General features: G+C 43.7%; 1 protein-coding gene across 2 annotated transcripts in view; it reads left to right on the forward strand.

Moving 5' to 3' along the window:
* The first annotated feature begins 15,774 nt into the window (after nucleotides 1-15,774).
* Nucleotides 15,775-26,550, forward strand: part of PPP4R3A (protein phosphatase 4 regulatory subunit 3A) — a 53,123-nt gene continuing 42,347 nt past the window's right edge. For both annotated transcript variants that reach the window (XM_003939856.4, XM_010350564.3), the window contains exon 1: nucleotides 15,775-15,916. In XM_003939856.4, the coding sequence (XP_003939905.1) occupies nucleotides 15,775-15,916 (142 nt within the window). The remainder of the gene's footprint in view (nucleotides 15,917-26,550) is intronic.

Below are 26,550 nucleotides of genomic sequence, written 5' to 3' on the forward strand. Positions count from 1 at the left end.
GAGTTTGAGACCAGCCTGACCAACATGAAGAAACTCTGTCTCTACTAAAAATCCAAAAAAAAAAAAAAAAAAAATTAGCTGAGCGTGGTGGCACATGCCTGCAATCCCAGCTACTTGGGAGGCTGAGGCAGGAGAATTGCTTGAATCCAGGAGGCAGAGGTTGCGATGAGCCAAGATTGCACTCCAGCTGGGCAACAAGAGCAAAACGCCATCTCAAAATAAATAAATAAGTTAAATATACAACATATTTGATATATATAATAAAATCATTAATACAGTGGAACACATGAGCATATTCAACATCTCATACAGTTACCCATTTCCCCCTCCTGTAGCAAGAGCAGCTATCATCTACTTATTTAACAAAAATCTTTTTATTTTATTTTATTTTATTTTATTTATTTTTTAAAGACGGGGTTTCACCATGTTGGTCAGGCTGGTCTTGAACTCCCGACCTCAGGTGATCCGCCCACCTTGGCCTCCAAAGTGTTTGGATTACAGGCGTGAGCCACCACGTCCGGCCCATTAACAAAAATCTTGACTACAATAAACTATTCTTAACTATAGACTTCATGCCATACAATAGATCTTTCAACTTGTTCATCCTACAAACATACATTTTAATCATTTTTAACTGTACAATTTAGTGGCATTAAATACTGTCTTGAAAAAAAATTCTCAAACTGTTTTTCCTCTGTTCTCATACCACAACAATTAACACAGAAGACTTCTGTGACCAAAGGCGTGGGAGGTTTTCCCACACACCACACAGCAGACACCAGCTGAGTGTCCTCTAATTTAATTTTGATGCTGTCTACCTAGAGATAGTGTCAGACCCCACAGCATGAGGCCTCAGTCCACAAGACTGCCCCTCACCCCCTAGTTACAAGTCCAGGCCTCCTGAACTTCTGACCAACTGACATCAAGTTGGGATTCCCATGATCCCCTCTTTGGGTTCAATTAATTTGCTGGAGCAGCTTACAGAATTCAGGGAAACACATTCGCCAGTTTATTATAAAGGATATGCAGAGGGGGAGGAACGGGAGAAGGGAAACGGAGGTTTCATGTCCTCCCTGGGCATGCCACCCTCCAGGAACCTCCCATGTTCAGCTACACAGAGGCTGTCCAACCCCAGTCCTCTTGGGTTTTTATGGAGGCTTCATAATGTCAGGGTAAAGGGCAGGATGCTCTAGGGGGCAGGGGGCCTTAAGACTCACAATCAAAAAGGTGGAGGAATACGAGAATTCTGCCTTAGAGCAGGTGGAAGGAGAGCAGGAGAAGGTCAGAGAGATTCAGTTTCCTGAGGCCTGACCCTGAGGATTAACATACTGGATACTATAGGAAAAGAGTGTAACAAGGTCTATTGGGTTATAAGCCAGGGACAATGAAAGAAAACCAAACAATATATAGCATAACACCACAAATACATTCACACTGTTGCACCACCATCACCACAATCCAGCTTCAGAACTTTTCCATTATCACAAACAGAAACTCTATGCCCTTTAAGCAATAACTCCCCAACCTTCCTTCCTCCAGCCCTTGATAACCACCGTTCTACTTTCTGTATCCATGATTTTGACCACCCTAAGTGTCTCATATAAATGGAATCATACATTTGTCCTTTTGTGTCTGGCTTATTTGACACAGCATAATATTTTCAAGGCTCTTTCACACTGCAGCATGAGTCAGAATTTCCTTCCTTTTGTAAAGCTGAATAATCTTCTATTTTGTGTGTATGTCCCATGTATATATTCCAATGTATATAATACATTTTGTTTATCCATTCATCTGTTGAAGGATCTTTGAGTTATTTTTACCTTTTGGTTATTGTATATAATACTGCTAAAACATGGGTGCACAAATGTCTCTTTGAGTCACTGCTTTTCATTCCTTTGGGTATTGTATTAGTCCGTTTTCATGCTGCTAATAAAGACATACTTGAGTATGTCTTTCACATGGCTGGGGAGGCCTCACAATCATGGTGGAAGACAAGGAGGAGCAAGCCACATCTCACATGGATGGTGGCAGGCAAAGAGTGAGAGCTTGTGCAGGGAAACTCCCACTTTTATAATCATCAGATCTTGTGAGACTTATTCACTACCATGATAACAGCCTGGGAAAGTTTCTGCCCCCATGATTCAATTACCTCCCACTGGGCTGCTCCCATGGCACATGGGAATTGTGGGACTTACAATTCAAGATGAGATTTGGGTGCGGACACAGCCAAACCATATCAGGTATATACCTAGACATAGAATTGCTGGATCATATGGCAGTTCTCTGTATTGCTTTTTGAAAAACCGCCATTCTGTTTGTCTTTCTTTTTGTTTTTGGAGACAGAGTTTTGCTCTTGTCACCCAGGCTGGAGTGCAATGGCACAATCTCGGCCCATTGCAATCTCCACTTCCAGGGTTCAAGTGATTCTCCTGCCTCACCCTCCTGAGTAGCTGAGATTACAGGCATGCACCACCACACTCAGCTAATTTTTATCACGTTAGCAATATTAAGTCTTCCAACCCAGTAACACAAGATGCCTTTACATTTATTTATATCTTTAATTTCATTTAGCAATGTTTTGTGATTTTTCAGTAAATAAGTCTCTCTTCTCCTCAGTTAAGTTTATCCCTAAGTATTTTGTTCGTCTTGATGCTATTGTAAATGGAATTGTTTTCTTAAAAGTGTACATTTTGGCTGAGCACAGTGGCTCATGCCTGTAATCCCAGCACTTTGGGAGGCCGAGGCGGGTGGATGACCTGAGGTCAGGAGTTCAAGACCAGCCTGGACAACATGGTGAAACCCTATCTCTACTAAAAATACAAAAATTAGCTGGGTATGGTGGCGTGTGCCTATAATCCCAGCTACTCAGGAGACTGAGGCAGGAGAATCACTTGAACTTGGGAGGTGGACGTTGCAGTGAGCCGAGATCATACCACTGCACTCCAGCCTGGGCAATAGAGCAAGACTGTTGTGCCTGTAATCCAGGCAACTAGGGAGGTTGAAGCAAAAGAATTGCTTGAAGCAGGGAGGTGGAGGTTATAGTGATCACACCACTGCACCCCAGCCTGGGCAATGGAGCAAGACTGTCTCAAAAAAAATAAATAAATAAAAGAATCAAGCATGTGCCGGGCGCGGTGGCTCAAGCCTGTAATCCCAGCACTTTGGGAGGCCGAGGCGGGTGGATCACAAGGTCGAGAGATCGAGACCATCCTGGTCAACATGGTGAAACACCGTCTCTACTAAAAATACAAAAAATTAGCTGGGCATGGTGGCGTGTGCCTGTAATCCCAGCTACTCAGGAGGCTGAGGCAGGAGAATTGCCTGAACCCAGGAGGCGGAGGTTGCGGTGAGCCAAGATCGCGCCATTGCCTGGGTAACAAGAGCGAAACTCCGTCTCATTAAAAAAAAAAAAAAAAAAAAAAAAAAAGAATCAAGCATGCAAAAAAAAAAGATCAGGCATGTTAGTAAACCAACAGTGGATAGATGATAGTATAAGTATTGAAAGGGCACAGATGTGTTATAACAAAGGTAATAACTAAGGCTGTCTGAGACGGATTCTGTCAGGGTAGCAGAGTAGTGCTGGAATGCCTATGCAAGATTTCAAAGAAAAGAAGATGAAAAGGACATTCTAGACAGATCCATGAAGCTTAAAGACACAAAATGAAAACTGATGTTTGGGCAACTAGAAGCAGGCAACATCACTAGTGTGTAAAATTCAAGGCAAGTAACTGATTGTGAAGGGAGATGCTGAGTGTTTTGGCCTTTGTCATATAAGTAAAATGGAAATCTATTGAAGAATTTCTCGTGTGTGTGTGTGTGTGTGTGTGTGTGTGTGTGTGTGTAATTTTTTTCTTTTTAGAGATGGGGTCTCACTATGTTGCCCAGGCTGGTCTCAAACTCCTGGGCTCAAGTATTCCTTCTGTCTCAGCCTCCCGAAGTGCTGGAATTACATGTGAGAACCACAAGGCCCAGCCAATTTTCTAGCATATACTGCATATCACTGTACACAAGGATATATATGTATTTTTAAAAGACACAATTCTGACAGCAGGGCATTTCCTGGATCGAAGGGAAAACATTTAAATAAATAATAACTCAAATAAATAATAACTCATAACTGCTCCTTTTAATATACATCACTAGCAAAATAATGACTTCTATTTATCTTGTTTTATTATTATTCACTGGGCACGCACGCAAATGGCTATTTCTAAGACTAGACTGTTGGCCGGGCATGGTGGTGCATGCCTGTAATCCCAGCACTTTGGGAGGCTAAGGCAGGAGGATCGCTTGAGCCAAGAGTTCAAGACCAGCCTCAGCAGCATAATGAGATCCCATCTCTATTTTTTTAATGTATCTTTTCAATTAAAATAAATAAATAAACTAAGACTAGACTGTCATGTTTATTGTGATAGTTGAGCATGAATACAACTTTTGGCCAATTCATAAAAATTAAATATCATAGACTTCTGCTCCTTTTGATATGGAAGTTGATGAAGAGCCTGCTGGGTTTCTGGCACTAATGCTTATCACTACAACAACAGCTGTACTTCTAGATGGATTGGTATTTGTCAAACTTTTTGATGCAAATGAATGATGAACACATATGGAATCCATATAGAAAACTTTTTAAGAATAAGGACAAATTACCTTCCTTTAAAATATTTTTTTCTTCCTTCCTTCATTTTTTTGTTTTTTTTTTTTGTTTGTTTGTTTGTTTTCTGGTCTTGCTCTGTCACCCAGGCTGCAGTGCAGTGGTGCAATTTGGTTCACTGCAGCCTCGAGCTCCCAGGCTCAGGTGATCCTTCACCCTTGGCCTCCCAAAGTGCTGGGATTACAGGCGTGAGTCACCATGTCTGATCTGAAATTTTTTTTTTTTTTAATAAAAACCTGCACAACGAAAAGAACAGAGAATGGATCATAGTAATTCCAACTGCAATGTTCATTCCCTAGAAGCATTTTATTTTATTTTTTGAGGCAGAGTCTCTTGTCGCGAAGGCTGGAGTGCAGTGGTACAATCTCCACTCACTGCAACCTCTGCCTTCCAGGTTCAAGTGATTCTCCTGCCTCACCCTCATGAGTAATTGGGATTACAGGCATCTGCCACCACACCCGGCTAATTTTTCTATTTTCAGTACAGACAGGGTTTTGCCATGTTGGCTAGACTGGTCTCAAACTCCTGACTTCAAGTGATCCACCTGCCTCGGCCTCCCAGAGTGCTGGGATTATAAGAATGAGCCACTGTGCCCAGCCTACTTTTTTATTTGTTGAGACAGAGTTTCACTCTGTCGCCCAGGCTGGAGTGCAGTGGCGTGATCTCGGCTCACTGCAACCTCTGCCTCCTGGGTCCAAGCAATTCTCCTGCCTCCCGAGTAGCTAGGGTTACAGGCACACACCACCATGCCCACCTAATTTTTGTATTTTTAGTAGAGATGGGGTTTTGCTATGTTGGCCAGGCGGATCTCAAACTCCTGACCTTGATCAATCCACCCACCTTGGCCTCCCAAAGCCCTGGGATTATAGGCTTGAGCCACCACACCCAGTGCCCTAGAAGCATTTTCTATATTTATTATTATTAATAGTTTGATAGAGATAGGGTTTTACTTTGTTGCCCAGACTGCTCTCAGACTCCTGGGCTCAAGCAGTGATCCTCCTGCCTTGGCCTCCCAAAGTGCTGGGATTACAGGCATGAACCACTGTACCAAGCCTAGCAATATTTTGAATAATCCCCAAACATGCTAACTGAATGACAGACAGACTTCAGGCGTTTCTCTGATTTGCTTTGTTCTTTACAAGTATATTTCCCATTTGTTTTGATCATTGTAAACGAAGAAGACTTGCTTGTCAGCACTTTGTGAGGTTGTTTTTATGTATAAAGGAATAAATTGTGAATAGTAGTGATTTCCAAGCTGTTAGTTTGTGGTTGCTCCAGGTTTTATCTAAAATTATGTTTCTTTTCTGATTTGTTCCCAATGTCACTATGTTAAGGGTATGATAAGGGAAACTTCAACATTTGACAAAGACTCTCCTTTGACCAAAACCTCAGTCAGCCTCCTGAGTCCTCCCTGCACTAGGCCCGACCTTAGGCTTCTCTCTTTGTCCTGATTGAATCCAATTTGAGCAAGAATCCTGATAAACTGGTTTAGTGAAAAATCTTCCAGGCTTATATCTGACCAGCCTTCACATTTTATCTCCCTGATCTGCCTTTAGCAAGAATCCTATCAAGTCGGTTTAGCCAGAAACCCCTTATCCTTCATGTTTCTTCTTAGTAATTTTCCACCCACTCCCGCCCTGCTCCTTGGTGATAAATCCTCACTCGTCCTTGTTGGAGTCAGAGTTGAGTGCAATCGCTCTCCCCTACTGTGAGACCCCATTGCAATGGTCCTTATACCTGTCACCATGGCTCCCTTTGAATAAAGCCTGCCTTATTATCTTTAATAGTGTCATGAATAATTTTTCTTTAATAATTTTATTACAAATATTACATTGCAAATTAAGTATGTATATAACTTACGAACATAGGACAAAAGGACAGGCATGATGGCTCATGGCTGTAATCCCAGCACTTTGGCAGGCCAAGGTGGGTGGATCATCTGAGCCCAGGAGTTCAAGACCAGCCTGGCCAACATGGCGAAACCCAGTCTCTACTAAAAATACAAAAAAATTCACTGAGCATGGTGGTGGGTGCCTGTAATCCCAGCAATTTAGGAGGCTGAGGCAGGAGAATCACTTGAACCCAGGAGGTGGAGGTTGCAATGAGCTGAGATCCCACCATTGCACTCCAGCCTGGGCAACAAGAGCAAAACTCAGTCTCAAATGTAAAAAAAAAAAAAAAAAGTAGGGCAAAAATGGATGAGATGATTGTTGGAATACCTACTTTGTTGAATATTTTCTCTGGTGATTATTTTCACATTATATATATATTACGTGGTGCTTTGTAGTAAGATTCTAATGAATGTCATAAAAATGCTCATGTGTGGTCATATCGACATACACCTTTTTGGGGAGAATTTATGATTTCTACTGTTCTTACAAGCATCATTGCACACTTAACAGAACCTGAAAGCTAGAAGTGTCCTTGAAAATCACCATCATATCAGAAGAATAACAGATGCTGGTAAGGATTCAGAGAAAAGGGAACTCTCATACTCTGCAGTTGGAATGCAAATTAGTACAGACACCATGGAGAACAGTATGGAGATTTCTCAAAAACCTAAAAATAGAACTACCATACCATGCAGCAATCTCACTACTGGGCATATAACCAAAGGAAAGGAAATCATGATTTCAAAGGGATACATGCAGCCCCATGTTTATTGCAGCACTATTCACAACAGTGTCCATTATCAGAAGAACGGATAAAGAAAATATGGCGCCGGGCGCAGTGGCTCAAGCCTGTAATCCCAGCACTTTGGGAGGCCGAGGCAGGTGGATCACGAGGTCAAGAGATCGAGACCATCCTGGTCAACATGGTGAAACCCTGTCTCTACTAAAAATACAAAAAATTAGCTGGGCATGGTGGCGTGTGCCTGTAATCCCAGCTACTCAGGAGGCTGAGGCAGGAGAAGTGCCTGAGCCCACGAGGCAGAGGTTGCGGTGAGCCGAGATCGGGCCATTGCACTCCAGCCTGGGTAACAAGAGCGAAACTCCGTTTAAAAAAAAAAAAAAAAGAAGAAAATATGGCATATTTACACAATGGAATATTTTTCAACCATAAAAAATAATGAAATCATGTCATTTGCAAAAACATTGATGGAACTGGAGGTCACTGCATTAAGTGAAATAAGCCAGACACAAAAAGACAAATATCCCATGCACTCACTGGTGTGGGAGCTAAAATAGCGATCTCATGGAGATACAGAGTAGAATATTAGTTACCAGAGCCTGGAAAGGATGTTGAGGGTGAGGATGAAGAGTGGCTAATTAATGGGTACAAATAGCCAGGCACAGTGGCTCATGCCTATAAGCTCAGCACTTTGCGGGGTGAAGGTAAGCAGACCACTTGAGCCCAGGAGTTTGAGACCAGCCTGGGCAACATGGTGAAACCCTGTGTCTAAAAAAATACAAAAATTAGCTGGGCATGTTGGCAAGCAACTGTGCTCCCAGCTACTCAAGAGGCTGAGGCAGTGACTGAAATTGCACCACTGTGCTCCATCTTGGGTGACAGAGTGAGACTCTACCTAAAAAAAAGGGGTAGAAACATGCAAACATGCAGTTATACTAAGTAGAAGTGTAATTGCCAAGGGGTTCGTCCTGCCTGCTGCACAGACAAAATCAATTCACTGAGACCATAGCACTGCAGTAAAGAAAGAATGTAATTGGGCTAGGCTTGGTTGCTTACATCTGTAATCCCAACACGGTGGGAGGCCAAAACAGGCAGATCACCTGAGGTCGGGAGTTCGAGACCAGCCTGACTAATATGGAGAAACCCTGTCTCTAAAAAAATAGAAAATTAGCCTGGTGTGGTGGCGCATGCCTGTAATTCCAGCTACTTGGAAGGCTGAAGCAGGAGAATCACTTGAACCCAGGGGCAGCGGGGAGCGGGTTGGAGGTTGCAGTGTAGTGGAGATCACCAGCACTCCAGCCTGGGCAAAAAGAGCGAAACTCTTTCTCAAAAAAAAAAAAAAAAAAAAAGAGTGTAATTGAGTAGAGGCCATCCACTTGTGAGAACTGGAGTTATCACTCAAATCAGTTTTCCTGAAGGCTCAGAGGCTAGGGTTTTATGGACAATTTGGTGGGCAGAAGACTAGGGAATGGGTGCTGCTGACTGCTTAAAGATGAAATCATAAAGGTGTGTGCTGAGTCCGCCTCTGGGTGGGGCCACAGGACCAGTTGTGTCATGAATCATGAGTCTGGGTGGGGTCAGTCTGAAAAACACCTCAAAAAAAACAATCTTAGGCTCAACAATACTGTTGTTATCTATAGGAGCAATTGGGAAGGTCATAGGACTCCTGTGCAGTAAGGGCTTATAGAAATTATACCTACGTTTTAGCAGAGTTCACGCCCCTCCCATAATGTTATTTCTGTGTCCTTTCATTAGTCTTAAAAATGTAATTTTCTGTCCCTGAGCAAGGAAGGGGTTAGTTTTAGGGAGGAATTGTTATTGTCCTTTTTTCAAGTTAAACTATAAACTAAATTCCTCCCAAGTTAGCTTGGCCTATGCCCAGGAGTGACCAAGGACAGCTTGGAGGTCAGAAGCAAGATGAAGTCAGCTATGCCAGATTTCTTTTACTCTCAAAATCTGGCAAAGGTGATTTCAGAACGAATAAGTTACAATGTTCTGTAGCACAGCAGGGTGACTCTAGCTAACTACAATGTATTACACACTTCAAAATAGCTAGAAGTGAGGACTTGAAATGTTCTCAACACACAGAATTGATAAATGCTCACGGTGATAGATATTCTAAATACCCTGACTTGATTATTACACATTCTGTGCATGTAACAAAATACCACCTTTACCTCATATTTACAAATATTATAAGTCAATAAAAAATAAACTAATAAAATAAAAATGTTTAAAAAAATTTTAAATCACCTTATCAGGATTAGAAAACTAAGGCCAAAAAAGGCTAAGTTCTTACCCTAGACCACCAACTTAGTGGCTGAACCAAGAGGACTCAACTCCTCTAACTTTCGGCGATATGCCCTTCTCACCATACAGACACTATTATCTTCACTGGCAAACATCGAGGTCATCTGTGTGGACGACGCTTTCTGGATTTGGGCAGTGTACAAGCCAGCAGCCTTGTCCCTATCCTTTCCAGGATTTTAAATCTAAGGCAGGCAATACATACTTTTTTTTCCACATTACTTTCTTGACAGGCAGGCAACATTATACAATGATAAATCCAACATGGATCAAGGTAAGTAACATAAGTACAAATACTACGTAATGGACAGGCTCCTTCCAGTTCATACTTTACAAATGCATGTTATGTATGTAGGTGAAGGTAGAAGGGTTCAGTGGGAAAGCTTTATGTTTAGAGCACAGAAAGGATGAAGAATCAGTTTTTTATTTAATTCTTACAACCCTAGAAGTCAACATTATTCCTATCTTACAGATGAGGAAACTGAGGTACAGAGAGCTGAAGAAGCTTGGCAATGTCACATAACTGCTAAAAGGCAGGACCTAGACTCGTGATCCATCCTCCACAGGCTTGACAACTATAACAACATATCTCTAGTGATTTGCAACCTCCCTTATTTAATTCCATTAGGAATTGCCTTAACCATATCACCATTTGTGCACAGCATATGAAGTTATCGTAAGTTAGTTTGTGGCAATTTAAGAGTTTTGCTCTTGTTGCTCAGGCTGGAGTGCAATGGCACGATCTTGGCTCACCACAACCTCTGCTTCCCAGGTTCAAGTGATTCTCCTGCCTCAGCCTCCCAACTGGCTGGGATTATAGACATGTGCCACCATGACTGGCTTATTTCATATTTTTAGTAGAGATGGGGTTTCTCCATGTTGTTCAGGCTGATCTCAAACTCCTGACCTCAGGTGACCTGCCTGCCTCAGCCTCCCAGAGTGCTGGGCTTGCGTTTTTATGTTATGAAAACCTGCACCCAGCCCTTCTGGCAACTTTGCTAGGCTACAGTAATCAGTTATCCAACCAAACATTAACCTAGGCATTGCTGTGGGGGTACTTATAGATGTGATTAAACATCCACCACCAGTTGACTTCAAAGAAAAATTAACCCAAGTTATCTGGGTGGGTCTCATCCAATCAGTTAAATGCCTTGAAAGCAAATCTGGGCTGGGTGTGGTTGCTCACGCCTGTAATCCCAGCGCTTTGGGAACCGCAGGCAGGCAGGCCACTTGAGGTCAGGAGTTCCAGACCAGCCTGACCAAAATGGTGCAACCCCATCTGTACTAAAAAATACAAAAATTAGCCGAGGCGTGGTAGCCCAGGCCTACAGTTCCAGCTGCTTGGGAGGCTGAGGCACGAGAATTGCTTGACCCCAGGGAGGCAGAGGTTACAATAAGCCACGATCGCGCTACTGCACTCCATCCAGCCTGGGCAAGAGAGACTGTCTCAAAAAAAAAAAAAAAAAAAAAAAAAAAAAAGAAGCAAATCTGTTTTTCTGAGAAAAAAGACTTTGTGGACTGCAGCGTCAGGTCCTGCCTCAGAATTTCACCTCTGGTGCTGACCTGTCTTACATATTTTACACTTGCCTAGCCAGACTGCACTATCATGTAAACAAATTTCTTGAGATATCTCCATCTTTGCGTACATGTATTCTACTGGTTGTTTCTCTGGTAGAATCTTGACTTATAGAATTGTTAAGATTGTATTGTATTAAACTTCATTTAAATCTAATCTTTTATGGTTTGTTCCATAAACTATAATTTTTAACCTTATTCCATTTAATAAACAATTTCTGTACTTTATTATTTTCTACAAAGTATTTCATATTTGGTTTGGGGCTCAAATAAGTATTAGCATCTGAATAAATCTACTGACGTCTTAATTGCATCAAAAATTGACAAAACTGCTCTCATGTCCTAGTACTTGAAATTGTTGGCCGGGCATGGTGGCTCATGCCTGTAATCCCAGCATTTTGGGAGGCTGGAGGCAGACAGATCACCTGAGGAGAGGAATTCAAGACCAGCCTGGCCAACATGGCAAAACCCCATCTCTACTAAAAATATAAAAATTAGCTGAGTGTGGTGGCAGGCACCTGTAACTATTCGGGAGGCTGAGGCAGGAGAATCGCTTGAATCCAGACAGCAAAGGCTGCAGTGAGCTGAGATCACACCACTGCACTCTGGCCTAGGCGACAGAATGAGACTCCATCACCAAAAAAAAAAAAAAAAAAAAAATTTTTCCTTTTTTGATTTTTTTTTTTTTTTTTTAAAGATGGGTTTCACCATGTTGGTCAGGCTGGTCTTGAACTCCCGATCTCAGGTGATCCGCCCACCTTGGCCTCCAAAGTGCTTGGATTACAGGCATGAGCCACCATGCCTGGCGGCTTTTTTTTTTTTTTTTTAAGAAAGAGCAATTGCTTTGTTTTCATAATTTCCCAGTTTTGTTCATGAATAAAGAGTTTCAGATTGGTCTCTGCAAGCACTTGTTTACATATTTATATTTGAAGTTGTTGGGGAGGAGGTCCCAGCTTCTAAAGGATTTTATTTATTTTTTTTATTTTTTTGTAGACGGAGTCTCACTGTCGCCAGGCTGGAGTGCGGTGGCACAATCTTGGCTCATTGCAACCTCTGCCTCCCAGGTTCAAGCGATTCTCTTAACAGCCTCCCTAGTAGCTGGGACTACAGGTGTGAGCCACCACGCCCAGCTAATTTTTGTATTTTTAGTAGAGACCCGGTTTCACCATGTTGGCCAGCATGGTATGGATCTTTTGACCTCGTGATCTGCCTCCCTCAGCCTCCCAAACTGCTGGGATTACAGTCGTAAACCACCGTGCCCTGCCTCTAAAGGATTTTAAAATGGAAAGTCCTGTATCCCAGAAACCCCTCAGCCCTGTTCAAGCTATTAGCCTCCTTCTGAATAGATGGGTATAACACCAATTACATTACAGGTTTCTTTTTTTTCCATTTTTTTCTTTTTTCTTTTTATAAAAAATTTCTTTGGAAACCACCGTGTTACTTTTTTTCCGTTTCTTTTTTTGAGACAGAGTTTTGCTCTGACACCCAGGCTGGAGTGCAGTGGCACAATCTCAGCTCACTGTATCCTCCGGCTCCCCAGGTTCAAGTGATTCTCCTGCCTCAGACAGCCAAGTAGCTGAGGCATTCAACCACACCTGGCTAATTTTTGTATTTTTAGTAGAAATAGGGTTTTGCCATGTTGGCCAGACAGATCTCAAACTCCTGGCCTCAAGCAATCCACCTGCCTCGGCCTCCCAGGGCGCTAGGATTACAGGTGTGAGCCACTGCGCCCGGCCACACTGTAGGTTTAATACAAGATTCCTGGCAATGTCAAACACTCGAACCTTCCAAAACTGTGGCCACTAGACACATGTGGCTACTGGGCCTTCAAGTATTGGCTAGTGCGACTCACAAGCTGAATTTTTTATTGTAATTTTTTTTTTTTTTTTTTTTTTTGAGACGGAGTTTTGCTCGTTACCGAGGCTGGAGAGCAATGGTGTGGTCTCGGCTCAGTGCAACTTCCGCTTCCTGGGTTCAGGCAATTCTCCTGCCCTAGCCTCCTGAGTAGCTGGGATTACAGGCACGCGCCACCATGCCCAGCTGATTTTTTGTATTTTTAGTAGAGACGGGTTTTCACCATGCTGACCAGGATGGTCTCGATCTCTTGACCTCATGATCCACCCGCCTCGGCCTCCCAAAGTGCTGGGATTACAGGCGTGAGCCACCGCGCCCGGCCTGTAATTTTTTTTGAGATAGGGTTTCACCATGTTGGTCAGGCTGGTTTTGAACTCCTGACCTCAGCTGATCCACCCACCTTGGCCTCCCAAAGTACTGGGATTACAGGAATGAGCCACCACGCCTGGCCAAGACATCACATTTTTAAGATATTGTACAGGCCGGGCGCGGTGGCTCAAGCCTGTAATCCCAGCACTTTGGGAGGCCGAGGCGGGTGGATCACAAGGTCAAGAGATCGAGACCATCCTGGTCAACATGGTGAAACCCCGTCTCTACTAAAAATACAAAAAAGTAGCTGGGCATGGTGGCACATGCCTGTAATCCAAACTACTCAGGAGGCTGAGGCAGGAGAATTGCCTGAACCCAGGAGGCGGAGGTTGCAGTGAGCCGAGATCGTGCCATTGCACTCCAGCCTGGGTAACAAGAGCGAAACTCCATCTCAAAAAAAAAAAAAAAAAAAAAAAAAAAAAGATATTGTACAGTAAATAAGGAACGTATATCAATAATTTGATTATTGAAATAACATTTTGAAAATACCGCACTAGCCGGGCGTGGTGGCTCACGCCTGTAATCCAAGCACTTTGGAGGCCAAGGTGGGCGGATCACCTGAGTTCGGGAGTTCAAGACCAGCCTGACCAACATGGTGAAACCCCGTCTTTATAAAAAATAAAAATAAAAAAAAGAAAGAAGAAAATACCGCACTAAAACGTTAACACTAATTTCATCAGCTTCTTCTACTTGAGTGGTTACTGTGAAACTTAAAATTCCGTGTGTAGCTCACATTATATTCCTAATGGGCAGGGCCGACCTAGCAGACCTGGCAAATGGTAAAAGCCACTAAAATGGAGGCATATGAGCTGAATGATAGAAACGGTAATGTAATTCCTTTGTGAAGATTAGCAACGTTTGACATCAAGTAAGTGTTCGAAACACAGGACTATCTAACGCTGAGAATCACTCCTCCCGATCAGACAGTGTCGCATTTGTTTCTCTGAGAGCCTCAAGTTCTTTTCACGACAAGGAAGGCTGGCAGACAGTTCTCAAAGGGATGAAGGAATCGAGCACTTGGGGCTTGGCTAGACTGTAAGCTGAAGTTTTAGAATTGTCACTTGGGACCCGGTCCCACGCCCAGAAAACGCAAACAGTCCCAAGTGTCCACACTGGCCACGCCAGTCCGCGACCTATGGCGGCTCTCAAGGCTGCGCCGACCTCGCCGCCCACACCCGCGACCTTCCCCGGAAGCGTTTCCATTTCATTCCCTCAAGTCCGCAAAGCGCCCGGTGGGTCCCAAGCGCCCGACTCAGCCGCAAAGGCGGCCCGGGGGAAACACTCTCAAGAGGTGGGTAGGGGCCCAGGCCCCCGCCGCCCGGTGTCCGCAGACCGGGAGCAACGGCAGGGACTAGGGAAGGCGGCGGAGAACGGAATCAAGCCGGGACGCCGGTGCCGCACGCAGAGGCCGCAGACGGATCCACGCCTCTCGCGCATCCTGGAGCCGGGCTGATGACGAACACAAGGCGCGACGGACGCACACGCCGCCCCGCGCTCGCACGACGGTACGTGCGGGGAGGCGCGAGGGAGCCCCGGGCTGTCACCGGCGCAACCAGCGTCCCGCCTCCTCCGCTCCCTCGCTCCCGCCACCTTGGCAAGTCCGCGCCCGCCTCCCGCCTCCGTCCGAGGCCTCCGCCGCAGTAAGGCGCCCGGCCTCGCTGCTGTCTCTTTAAATGGTGGGGCTACCGGCCGCCCCTGCAGCTGCTCCCTGGGTGGCCCCGCGCGCCGCTTTTGAGGGGCGAACCAAGATGGCGGCGGCTTTGGCTCTGTAAGGAAGACGGAAGAGGCGGCAGCGGAGAGAAAGCGACTTCCACTAGCCCGGGGCGCTCGGGCGGCCGAGAGCCCTCGGAGTCTCCCGGGCAGCGGTAGCAGTTGCAGCAGGATCAGGCGCCTGTCGGCTTTTGACGTTCGAAGCAGGCGGAGCGGAAGGGAGCCACTGGCCGCGGTGGCAGGGCCAGGTACAAGGAAGGAAAACATGGCGGCGGCGGCGGCGGCCTGAGGAGGCGGCGGCGGCGCGGGAAGCTGCTTTGCGGAGATCATGGCACAGGCGGGAGCAGGGCAGTGACGGGAGGCCCGAATTCCTAGCTCGGCGGGGCGGGAGGCTGCGAAGCGCTGCGCGGCCCCATCGGGGCTGCCGGGCGCCGGGCTCGCCGGGTCTGGACAATAGCACCGGGGAGCCGGAGGCGAGGAAAGGCGGCGGCCCAGAGCTTGGGCCCGGGAGCGGGCCATGCAGGCGGCGGCGCGGCCCCGCGGCGCCCAGCGGCGGCAGTGAGGCCGGGGAGCCCTCCGCTCGCGGGCGCCCTCACGCCTCGCTCCTCGCCTCTCCAGGGCCCCTTCCTGGGCGTCTACCGGCGGGGCCCCCGCCCCGGTCCCCGGGCGGCACGATGACCGACACCCGGCGGCGGGTGAAGGTGTACACGCTCAACGAGGACCGGCAGTGGGACGACCGGGGCACCGGGCATGTGTCGTCCGGCTACGTGGAGCGGCTGAAGGGCATGTCCCTGCTTGTCAGGGCCGAGAGCGACGGTAAGTGAAGCCGCTCGCGGCGGGACCTTGGCAGCCCCCACGGCCCTGCGCCACCTCCCTGGTTCTTGCGGGGCCTGGCACTCGCTCCACGAGAACGGAGGGACGGCTGGGGACGGCAGCCACCTCGGGGGAGGGCGGGCCCCAGGTACCCCAGACCTGCGGGACCTCTCCGGAGAGAGCTTGAAATTTTTCTTTCTGAGTTCCTGGTGGCATTTGGGGTATGAGGAGGGCCGAGCGTGTTTGAGCAGTGCCGCCCCGGAGCGTGGAGAGGTCGAGGACCTGAGATGGGGGTGTGCTGTTGTTTTGCACTAGAGTGACCTTGAGAAAGGCACTGATTAATCCGATCTTCTGCCTTAGTTCACCCATCTGTACAGCAGGCATGAAACTTTGCTTGGAGCTAAGAAAGTTCTTGGACGTTTCACTTGCTGTGCTTTTTTTCTTTTCTCAAACATCTTTTTGCTCCGTATTTCTCATCCTGTTGCAGGTTGGCAACACTGGTTCATGGATCTGGCAACTCCACACTAAGCAGAGAAAACACTTTACCTTGCGAAGATAGATTTTTTTGTTCACCCATGTTGGTTGCCTTTTTTATAGTAATGCAGGATTTTGGTGTAGCTCACTATATAAACATCTTGCAAATTTGGAATCATTGTACATGAGCTTTTTTTTTTTGATCGCTTAAATGAGTGTTCATAATTTGGTTAACAGGTGCAGGGAAGTTGGCAGATAATTTTTAAAACCTTTCGGATCTTCCCTAGTGATTATGCCTTACATATTTTGAAACAGTCTTCAAAGTTAAAAGACTAAGGTGTTTGAAAATAAGTGGTTCACATTTTTTCTTTTCTTTTTTCCACATGTTCTGAGTGTTTCATATTTTAAAAGACTTTTTCTCTAGGGATTGCCACAGTTTTTGGTGATATGCGAATTTCACTTAAAATGTTCACGTGGGGTAAAATTTTTATTGTTGCTTCCAAACGTGAAAGTAGTTCTCTCCCACCTATCTTGGTACGTTGGTTTATATTTTATAGTTGCTGACAATGTCGGTTTATTATGATTGTGGTGATTCTGTATCAGAATTATTAACAAACTAATTTCAAGGAATTTTTTTCAATTGGACTGTACCCAGAACTCCAATTCCATGAAAAATCAAGACCCACCCTGGGAACATTTATGTTGGATTTAAATTGAAGGTGGTAGTCTGGAGTACATTGCCCAGAGATTATAAGGTTACCCAAAATAACTTAAAACTGGAGAGAAATTATTTCCTTTTGGGGGCATTTAAAAATTTTTGAATATGTTAGGTATATTTTTCTGAGCCTGAGTTACTACTGGCTTCTTAAAATACAATTCGAATGTCAAGTGTTAGTGTGTGTTTGTATGTGACTCACATAGTAACCTACTCTAGATCTTTCACGCATTTGGAAAACTTTACAAGTATGTTGGAAGGTATGGGCTTTTAGTATCAAGCTTCTTGTGAGATGAAAGCATTTGTAGATTCCTTTTTAATTTTTTACTGTCAAAAATAAATAAATAAAACAAAAAAGACAGGGTTTTGCCTTGTTGCTGGTCTCAAATTCTTGACCTCACGCAATCCACCCACCAGGCCTCCCAGAGTATTGGTATTACAGACGTGAGCCACCATCCCGGCTGAAAGCATGTATAGATTTGAGATCGTCTTTGAAATTCATCTTAAAAATAACCTTCACATCATGTATTTGATTAATTATACAAACATATCCTTTAAGATTTTTTTTTTCTTTTTTTTTTGAGATGGAGTCTTGCTGTGTCGCCCAGGCTAGAGTGCAGTGGTACGATCGATCTGCAATCTGCACCTCTAGGGTTCAAGTGATTCTCGTGCCTCAGCCTCCTGAGTAGCTGGGATTACAGGCACGCACCACCATGCCTGGCTAATTTTGTAGTTTTAGTAGAGACAGGATTTCACCATGTTGGTCAGGCTGGTCTTGAGCTCCTGACCTCGTGATCCACCCACCTTGGCCTCCCAAAGTGCTGGCATTACAGGCATGAGTCACCGCGCCCAGCCCATATTTTTAAGCATAAAAGCTTAATGTCATATTATCAGAATTATGCTCTTCTGACATGTTAATATAAAAATCTGTTTCTTTTTTCCGTGTGTGTGTGTGTGTGTGTGTGTGTGTGTGTGTGTGCATACACATACATACATTTTTTTTTTTTTTTAAAGACGGAGTTTTGCGCTTGTCACCCAGGCTGGAGTGCAGTGGCATGATCTCGGCTCACCGAAACCTCCACCTCCTGGTTTCAAGCAATTATCCTACCTCAGCCTCCTGAGTACTTGGACTACAGGCATGTGCCACTACGCCTGGCTAATTTTTTTGTGTTTTTATTAGAGACAAAGTTTCACCATTTTGGCAACTCTGATCTCAAAACTTCTCAACTCGGGTGATCTGCCTGCCTCAGCCTCTCAGAGTGCTAAGTTTACAGGCATGAACCACTGTCCCCCAACCTCCATTTATGTTTTTACCATTTTAGAAATAGCCCCAAATCTCTCTTCCTCCATTTCGTAGGTTGGAGGTTAAATGACTAAAACAAAATTACTTAGTTTTTATCTAGCAAGGAGAGAGCTTAACTAAATTACTGTAAATATAGGTTGTAAGGAAAACTGAAACCAAAGAATGGACTTAGGCTGGGTGTGGTGGCTCACGCCTGTAATCCCAGCACTTTGGAAGGCGGAGGCAGACTATTTTGTGGGGTCAGGAGTTGAAGACCAGCCTGGGCATCATGGCAAACCCCCGTCTCTACAAAACATACAAACATTAGCTGGTGTGGCATGGGCCTGTAGTCCCAGATGCTTTGGAGGTAGAGGTGGGAGGATCACTGGAGCCCAGGAGATGGAGGCTACAGTGAGCTGTGATCATGTCACTGCACTGGGTGACAGATGACAGGGAGACTCTGTCACACACACAGTAGACTTAGAAGAAATTCCAAGTACTTGTGAAATACTGTCAGTAATGTGTAGTTTCATGATTAACATTTCTTCTAACGTCTAAATAGGGATAATAATAAGTCAAAATTTACTGAGTGCCTACTATGTGCCAGAAAGTCTTTAAGCAGTTCTTAAATTGACTTACATAATTCTCACAGCAATGCTCTGATTTAGTTAGTGCTATTAGCCATATTAAACTCCCATATTACTGTCTACTTGCATTTGCTGCTTTATTCTTAGCCTGAAGGTTTATTTCAAAGAAAATGAAAATAACTTTTAGCCTAAAGATATTGTCTACTGTAGTTTATCTACAAGCTTTACGTGAATGTTTTTGTGTTGACTGCTAGTTTGGGTTATCCATTATTGTGTGCTCGCTCATTCTCCATCAGAGGATAATTGATATTTTCTTTTTATTGTGTCATGAGCAAAATGGAAAGTATTTCTGATTTTCCATAAATTGAGTCATTCATCCAACAGAAACTTAAAATTATTGAGCTTTTCCGTACTTGAGCTAGACCTAGTCATTACTGTGTTGAAGCTTTTCTTTTTATAACTTACTTTAGCTTCCCCCCCAAATTCTTTTGATTTTTAGATTATTTCTTTAAAACAAAATTTGACTGTTAACACTTTTGAAATATTTTATGATCCATAAAATTAATAAGCTTTTATGATGTGTTAATCATCCACCTTAGAAATAGGCTGTTAGCCGGGCGCGGTGGCTCAAGCCTGTAATCCCAGCACTTTGGGAGGCCGAGGCGGGTGGATCACGAGGTCGAGAGATCGAGACCATCCTGGTCAACATGGTGAAACCCCGTCTCTACTAAAAGTGCAAAAAATTAGCTGGGCGTGGTGGCACGTGCCCGTAATCCCAGCTACTCAGGAGGCTGAGGCAGGAAAATTGCCTGAGCCCAGGAGGCGGAGGTTGCGGTGAGCCGAGATCGCGCCATTGCACTCCAGCCTGGGTAACAAGGGCGAAACTCCGTCTCAAAAAAAAAAAAAAAAAAAAAAAAAAAAGAAAGAAATAGGCTGTTATTTCCCAGTTCAGCTAATTTGGTGAGAAACTAACCAGTGCTAGGTAGGATGATAGGAGCTTTTGCATACCGTCAAGTCGGTGGTGGTATCTTTTTTTTGGGCGGCAAGGAGGTTGGAGGGGGAGTAGACAAAATCTCTTGTCACCCAGGCTGGAGTGCAGTGGCATGATCTCAGCTTATTGTAGCCTCCACCTGCTGGGTTCAGGTGATTCTCATGCTTCATGCCTCAGGCCTGAGATTACAGGTGCATGCCATCATGTGTGGCTGATTTTTGTATTTTTAGTATAGATGGGGTTTCACCATGTTGGCCAGGCTGGTGTCGAACTCCTGACCTCAGATGATTCTCCCCCCTCAGCCTCCCAAAGTGCTGGGATTACAGGCGTGAGCCACAACACTCAGCCTCATTTTTTAAAATAGATTCTCTCATAATAGATGACAACATGTCCAAAGCCATTTGTCTACTAAGATGGTATGAGTTGGGATTCAAATTCAGGCAATTCGTTTCAAACTTTACGTACTACTTAGTAATTACAAAGTGTTTAGGAATTTTATAATGTGTATAGTTTTAGCATGGGTGTAGATAGGCTGGTTAGTTTTAAGTTTTTCTCTATTTGGTCTGTCTTTGAGGAAAGGGAAGCTATAATAATGTTATCTCAACTATAGGTTCAGTTCTTATTAGGGGAGCTTATATGCTCATTCAAGAATCACAGAAGGGAATTTCTAAATGGAAGTACTTGTGGCCTTCATGTTACAGGGCTGTCTGGGTAAGTACTATATGCTCTTCCCTTCCAAAACTGAGTAACTTGGCACTCAGCGTACCTCGCTATAGAGGAAAGGGATGTCCCACTTAAGCTTCTGGGCCCATTTCTTGGCTTGCATCCTTATCCATAGCAGAAGTAGGTTTCTGCTGGCAAAATAGGTTGTAAGAACACGTCCCTTTAGTTTTTGTTTTTTATTTTTTTTATTTAATTTTTAAATTTTTGAGATGGAGCCTCACTCTGTAGGCCAGGCTGGAGTGCAGTGGTGCAATATCGGTTCACTGCAATCTCTTGCCTCCTAGGTTCAAACATTTCTCCTGCCTCATCTTCCCGAGTACCTGGGATTATAGGCATGCACCACCATGCCCAACTAATTTTTGTATTATTAGTAGAGACAGGGTTTCACACTGTTGACCAGGCTGGTCTCGAACTCTTGGCCTCAAGTGATCGGACCACCTCAGCCTCCCAAAGTGCTGGGATTATAGGTGTGAGCCACCAAGACTGGCCTTGTTTTTATTTTTTACTTTATTTTTTCCAGGCAGGGTCCTGCTCAATCCCGCAGGCTCAAATGACCCTCCCACAGCAGACTCCCAAGTACCTGGAATCATTGGCTCATGCTACCACGCCCAGCTAGATACCTTTATACTCTTAAATTGAGGATTCCCCCAGTGTTCATTTGGATTATATTTATTGATATTTACCATATTAGAAATTAAAACAGATTTTTAAAAACATGAACTCACTTAAAAATAATGTTTTAACATAGCATGTTAACAAAATAACATTAAGAAAAAATAACTTTTCTAAAACAAGAATTTAGTGAGAAGTATCATGGTTTTATATTTTTATAAATCTCAACATCTGGCCTCATTTTTAAAAAACCAGAAAGATTCTCATCTGCTTCTGCATGCATTCTTTTGCAGTATCAGTGTAGACTCTGTGAGAGAATTAATGGTTGAAAAGGCAGATAACCTTGTAGTACCATTTTGAAAATAATTTTAACTTTGCAGGCCCCATGGTGTCCTCAGATCATACTTTGAGAACGGCTGGTATAGATGGTTTGCAGTGTTTTGCCATTACAGACTCTACTAATGAAATCTTTACCCGTATACCTTGGCACTTATCTGAGGATGTAGGGTAATTTCCTAGAAGAGTGGTTGGCCCGAAGAAATGTGTTTAAATGTTGGGTAGGTGAAGATGATTAAGTTTTCAGTCTTGTTACTGGTAAATGAGTGTTAAGGACTCATCTTTCTGAGGAAGTCCAAGTGTACATATCAATTAGTAGACATTAGAACTTGTTAAGAATGATAGATTCCGGCCGGGTGCGGTGGCTCACGCCTGTTATCCCAGCACTTTGGGAGGCCGAGGCAGGTGGATCACCAGGTCAATAGATCGAGACCATCTGGTCAACATGGTGAAACCCTGTCTCAACTGAAAATACAAAAAATTAGCTGGGCATGGTGGCACGTGCCTGTAATCCCAGCTACTCAGGAGGCTGAGGCGGAGGTTGCGCTGAGCCGAGACCGCGCCATTGCACTCCAGCCTGGGTAACAAGAGCAAAACTCCATCTCAAAAAAAAAAGGAATGATAGATTCTACAGTAACAGATTTAGTTAGAAGTACTGATCCATTCCTCTTAGCTGAGCAGTCTCTTGATTTCCGTTCTCTGTATTTCCTTTTTCATATTTCAGGTTGGAAGTGGGGAGACCTTTCTCAAATCTCAATGTTGGGAGTTTTCTTAAATTGGAGTGTAGGATTTCCTTTCTTTGGTCTTTGTAACAGTGTCTTTCTCAGATGTGTGGGAAAAGGTATCTCGTGTGTGTGTGTGTGTGTGTGTGTGTGTGTGTGTGTGTGATTGCTCTTGGAAGATAAGGGCATCTGTTTCATTGGAGAGGATAGATGTGTTTCTCAAATGAGTTTGGGTGAATGGGTTCTGTCTTGAGTGTGTGCTTCAGTTACTGATTCCCACTAGACGTAACACTTAACAGAAAAGTTACTGATTTCCACTAGACGTAACACTTAACAGAAACATGTGTTGCTCCTAGTTAGAACTGTCTCTACCTCCCCCTTAATGTTGCTGAGGTCTCCTGCTCATCTTCATTTCTCTCCTGTCATCTCTGCTACCATGCTATTAAATAAATCCCTCTCCTAAAGTTGAACTCTGCATCCCCCTCCATACCCATACATTAACAGGATAGAATTACTGTTCTTAATACTGTAGCTATAGCAACAAAATACAGACAGACTTGTTGGAGGGAAGGATTGTGTTAATTCATATTAACACTCAACTGGACCTTTTATAGTGGATTGGTGAAGTGTTTATAACTTAGCTTAATAAAACCTATTAGGTGATGGGGGGGGTAACCTAATAGCTAGATTAGGAGTAAACCTAGTATTGTGTCTTTTATTTATTGTCTTACTAAGCCCTAAGTTGAAAGACTGTTTCCCATGGTCTAGCCTCTATTGCCTACTTATCTCTTAGGGAATATGGTATTAGGGGATCAGCTGGACTTCCTAGACTAAAACTGTGTGATATGGCTGAAAAGAGATTTTCAGGGGTTACTTCCCTCTAATATCCTGAATGGCCCAGAAAAAAAGAAATTTCCCAACACCAGAAGCTTCTAAAGTTCTTGTTTTAGCCAGGATATTGGAAGGGAGTATATCAGACCTTTTTGTTTGTTTGTTTTCCCTTTCCAATTTTCCTGACCCTGTAAACACTACTGAGAGAGTTTTGAAGAAATTGCAAAAGGGACTAGTACTTGAGAAATAATTGCTAATGGGGATCGGGTGGCTGACAATGTCATACCACTGCACCGCTGTGGTTTTTAACAACTATAAAAGTCAGGCATGGGTTTCTTGAAAGTACAACTTAAATAACAACCTCAATCCCCTGTGCTATGTGTTTTTGACTTCTTAAAAAAAAACTTTTGAATTGCAGTATAATACATCAAAAAGGTATACAAATCATAAGTATTAATTTGATGAATTTTCAAAAAATAACCAGCACACAGTTGAAGAAACAACATAACCAGTACTCTAGGAGCCTACTTCATTCACGTTCCTCCCCAGTCACTATCCTACTGAGATAACTGCTAGCCTAATGATAAGGTTAACTTTGCCACTTTGTGAGCTTTGCGTAAATGGAATTCTGTGGTAAATACCTTTGTCTCAGCTGTCTTTTACTCAGGTTTGGGTTTGTAAAATTAGTATCTGTTGTGTTCACACTTTGATTCATTTATTTTGTGGTATTTTTGTGGTATCCATTGTATAAATGTTTATACTTTACCGTTTCCTTTTTTTTTTTTTTTTTTTTTTTGAGACTGGGTCTTGCTCTGTTGCCTAGGCTGGAGTGCAGTGGCATGATCTTGACTCCCTGCAACGTGCATTTCCCAGAATCAAGCAATCTCAGCTCTGCCTGAGGAGCTGGGACTACAGGCATGCACTGCCATGCTTGGCTAATTTTTTAAATTTTTATGTAGAGACAAGGTGTCCTTATATTGCCTAGGCTGTACTTTACCTGTTTTGTTTTGGTTTTAACAGCTTTTGCATACTATATAATTCACCCATTCAAAATGTACAATTCATTGTTTTTTAGTATAATCACAGGTTTGTGCAACCATCACCACAATCTAATTTTAGAACATTTTGTCTCTTCTGAAAAAAATCATGTGCCCATTAGCAGTCACTACCCACTGTCACTTCCTCCCAGTCCTAGAAACCTCTATTCTGTTTTCCGTCTAAATTTACCTGTCTGGGCCAGGAACAGTGGCTCACACCTGTAATCCCAGCACTTTGGGAGGCCAAGGCAGGTGTATCACTTGAGGTCAGGTGTTTGAGACCAGCCTGGCCAACATGGTGAAAACCTGTCTCTACTAAAAATACAAAAATTAGTCAGACATGGTGATGCACACCTGTAGTCCCTGCTACTTGAGTGGCTGAGGCAGGAGAATTGATTGAACCTGGGAGGAGAGGTTGCAGTGAGCTCAGATCCCACCACTGTATTCCAGCCGGGGCAAGAGTGAGACTGTCTCAAAAATATAAATAAGGAAATAATTTACCTATCTGGACATATGTGGTATTTTGTGATGGGCTTCTTTAATTTCATGTTTTCAATGTTTATACGTGTTGTAATGTGTTAGGTTTTCATTACCCTGTGTAGCTGAATATGTGCCATATTGTATTTATCTGTTCATTTTTTGCTGTTGTAAATAACCTTGCTAGGAACATAAATGTACAAGTTTTTGTTTGGGCATACATTCATTTCTCTTAGATATATACTGAAGAGGGGAATTGCAAGGTAACTGCTTAACTTTTTGAGGAACTGCCAAACTTTTCCAAAATCGATGCCTCATTTTATATTCCTAGAAGCAAACGTATGAGGCTTCCTATTTCTCCGTAGCCTTGTCACTACTTTTTTTTGTCTTTTTGATTGTAGACATCGTAGTGGGTATTAAATCGTATCTCATTTGTGGTTTTGTTTTTGTTTGAGACAGTCTCACTCTGTCTCCAAAGCTGGAGTGCAGTGGTGCGATCCCGGCTCAATGGAGTCCACCTCCGGGGTTCAAGCGATTCTCCCGCCTCTGCTTTCGGAGAAACTGGGTTTACAGGCTTGCACAGCCACGCCCAGCTATTTTTTTGTGTGTCTTTAGTAGCGATGGAGTTTCACCATGTTGGCCGGGCTGCTTTAAAACTCCTGACCTCAAGTGATACGCCTTCCTCTGCCTCCCAAAGTGCTGGTATTACAGATGTAAGCCACCACACCGAGCCTCCTGCCCTCTGCTTCTGTTCCCACTTTGTGTGAGCCTGGCCCTTATTTATGGGTTTCATTTGCATTTCCTTAATGATTAATGCTGAGCATCTTTCCATATGCTTACTGGTTGTTTGTATATCCTTTTTGGATAAACTTCTATTCAGAATCATTATCCACTTTTTAATATCGAGTTGTAAGAGTTCTTTATATATTTTGGATACAAGTTCTTTACCAGATACATGGTTTCTAAATCTTTTATTCTATAGGCTTTCTTTTTTTTTTTTTTTTTTTTTTGAGACGAAGTTTCGCTCTTGTTACCCAGGCTGGAGTGCAATGGCGCGATCTTGGCTCACCGCAACCTCCGCCTCCTGGGTTCAGGCAATTCTCCTGCCTCAGCCTCCTGAGTAGCTGGGATTACAGGCACGCACCACCATGCCCAGCTAACGTTTTCTGTATTTTTAGTAGAGATGGGGTTTCACCTTGTTGACAAGGATGGTCTCAATCTCTTGACCTCGTGATCCACCCGCCTCGGCCTCCCAAAGAGCTGGGATTACAGGCTTGAGCCACCGCGCCTGGCCTCTATGGGCTTTCTTTTTACTTGATGGTATTGTTTGCATCACAAACAATTAAAAGTTTAATTTTGATGATGCCTGATTTTTTCTTTTACGTAGGCTGTACTTTTGTAAGATTGGCCGAGGCAGGCAGATCACGTGAGGTCAAAAGTTGGAGACCAGCCTGACCAACATGGAGAAACCCTGTCTCTACTAAAAATTCAAAATTAGCCTGGTGTGGTGGTGCATGCCTGTAATCCCAGCTACTCAGGAGGCTGAGGCAGGAGAATCACCTGAACCCAGGAGGCAGAGGTTGCACTGAGTCGAGATCATGCCATTGCACTCCAGCCTGGGCAACAAGAGTGAAACTCCATCTCAAAAAAAAAAAAATAAGATTGATTCATAATGTACTTTATATACTTTATGATTTCAGTGGAGAATAATAGAATGCAATTTTTATTCTAGTAATTAAAACAAAGACTACAAAGATAGTTTGGAGACCTTTATACTTTTTTAGAAATTCTATATTAAAAATATACAAGATGGGGTCTCACTATTGAGACCAGGCTGGCCTAAAGTGATC

The sequence above is a fragment of the Saimiri boliviensis genome, chromosome 2 (assembly GCF_048565385.1).
Source record: "Saimiri boliviensis isolate mSaiBol1 chromosome 2, mSaiBol1.pri, whole genome shotgun sequence".
Taxonomy (NCBI): domain Eukaryota; kingdom Metazoa; phylum Chordata; class Mammalia; order Primates; family Cebidae; genus Saimiri; species Saimiri boliviensis.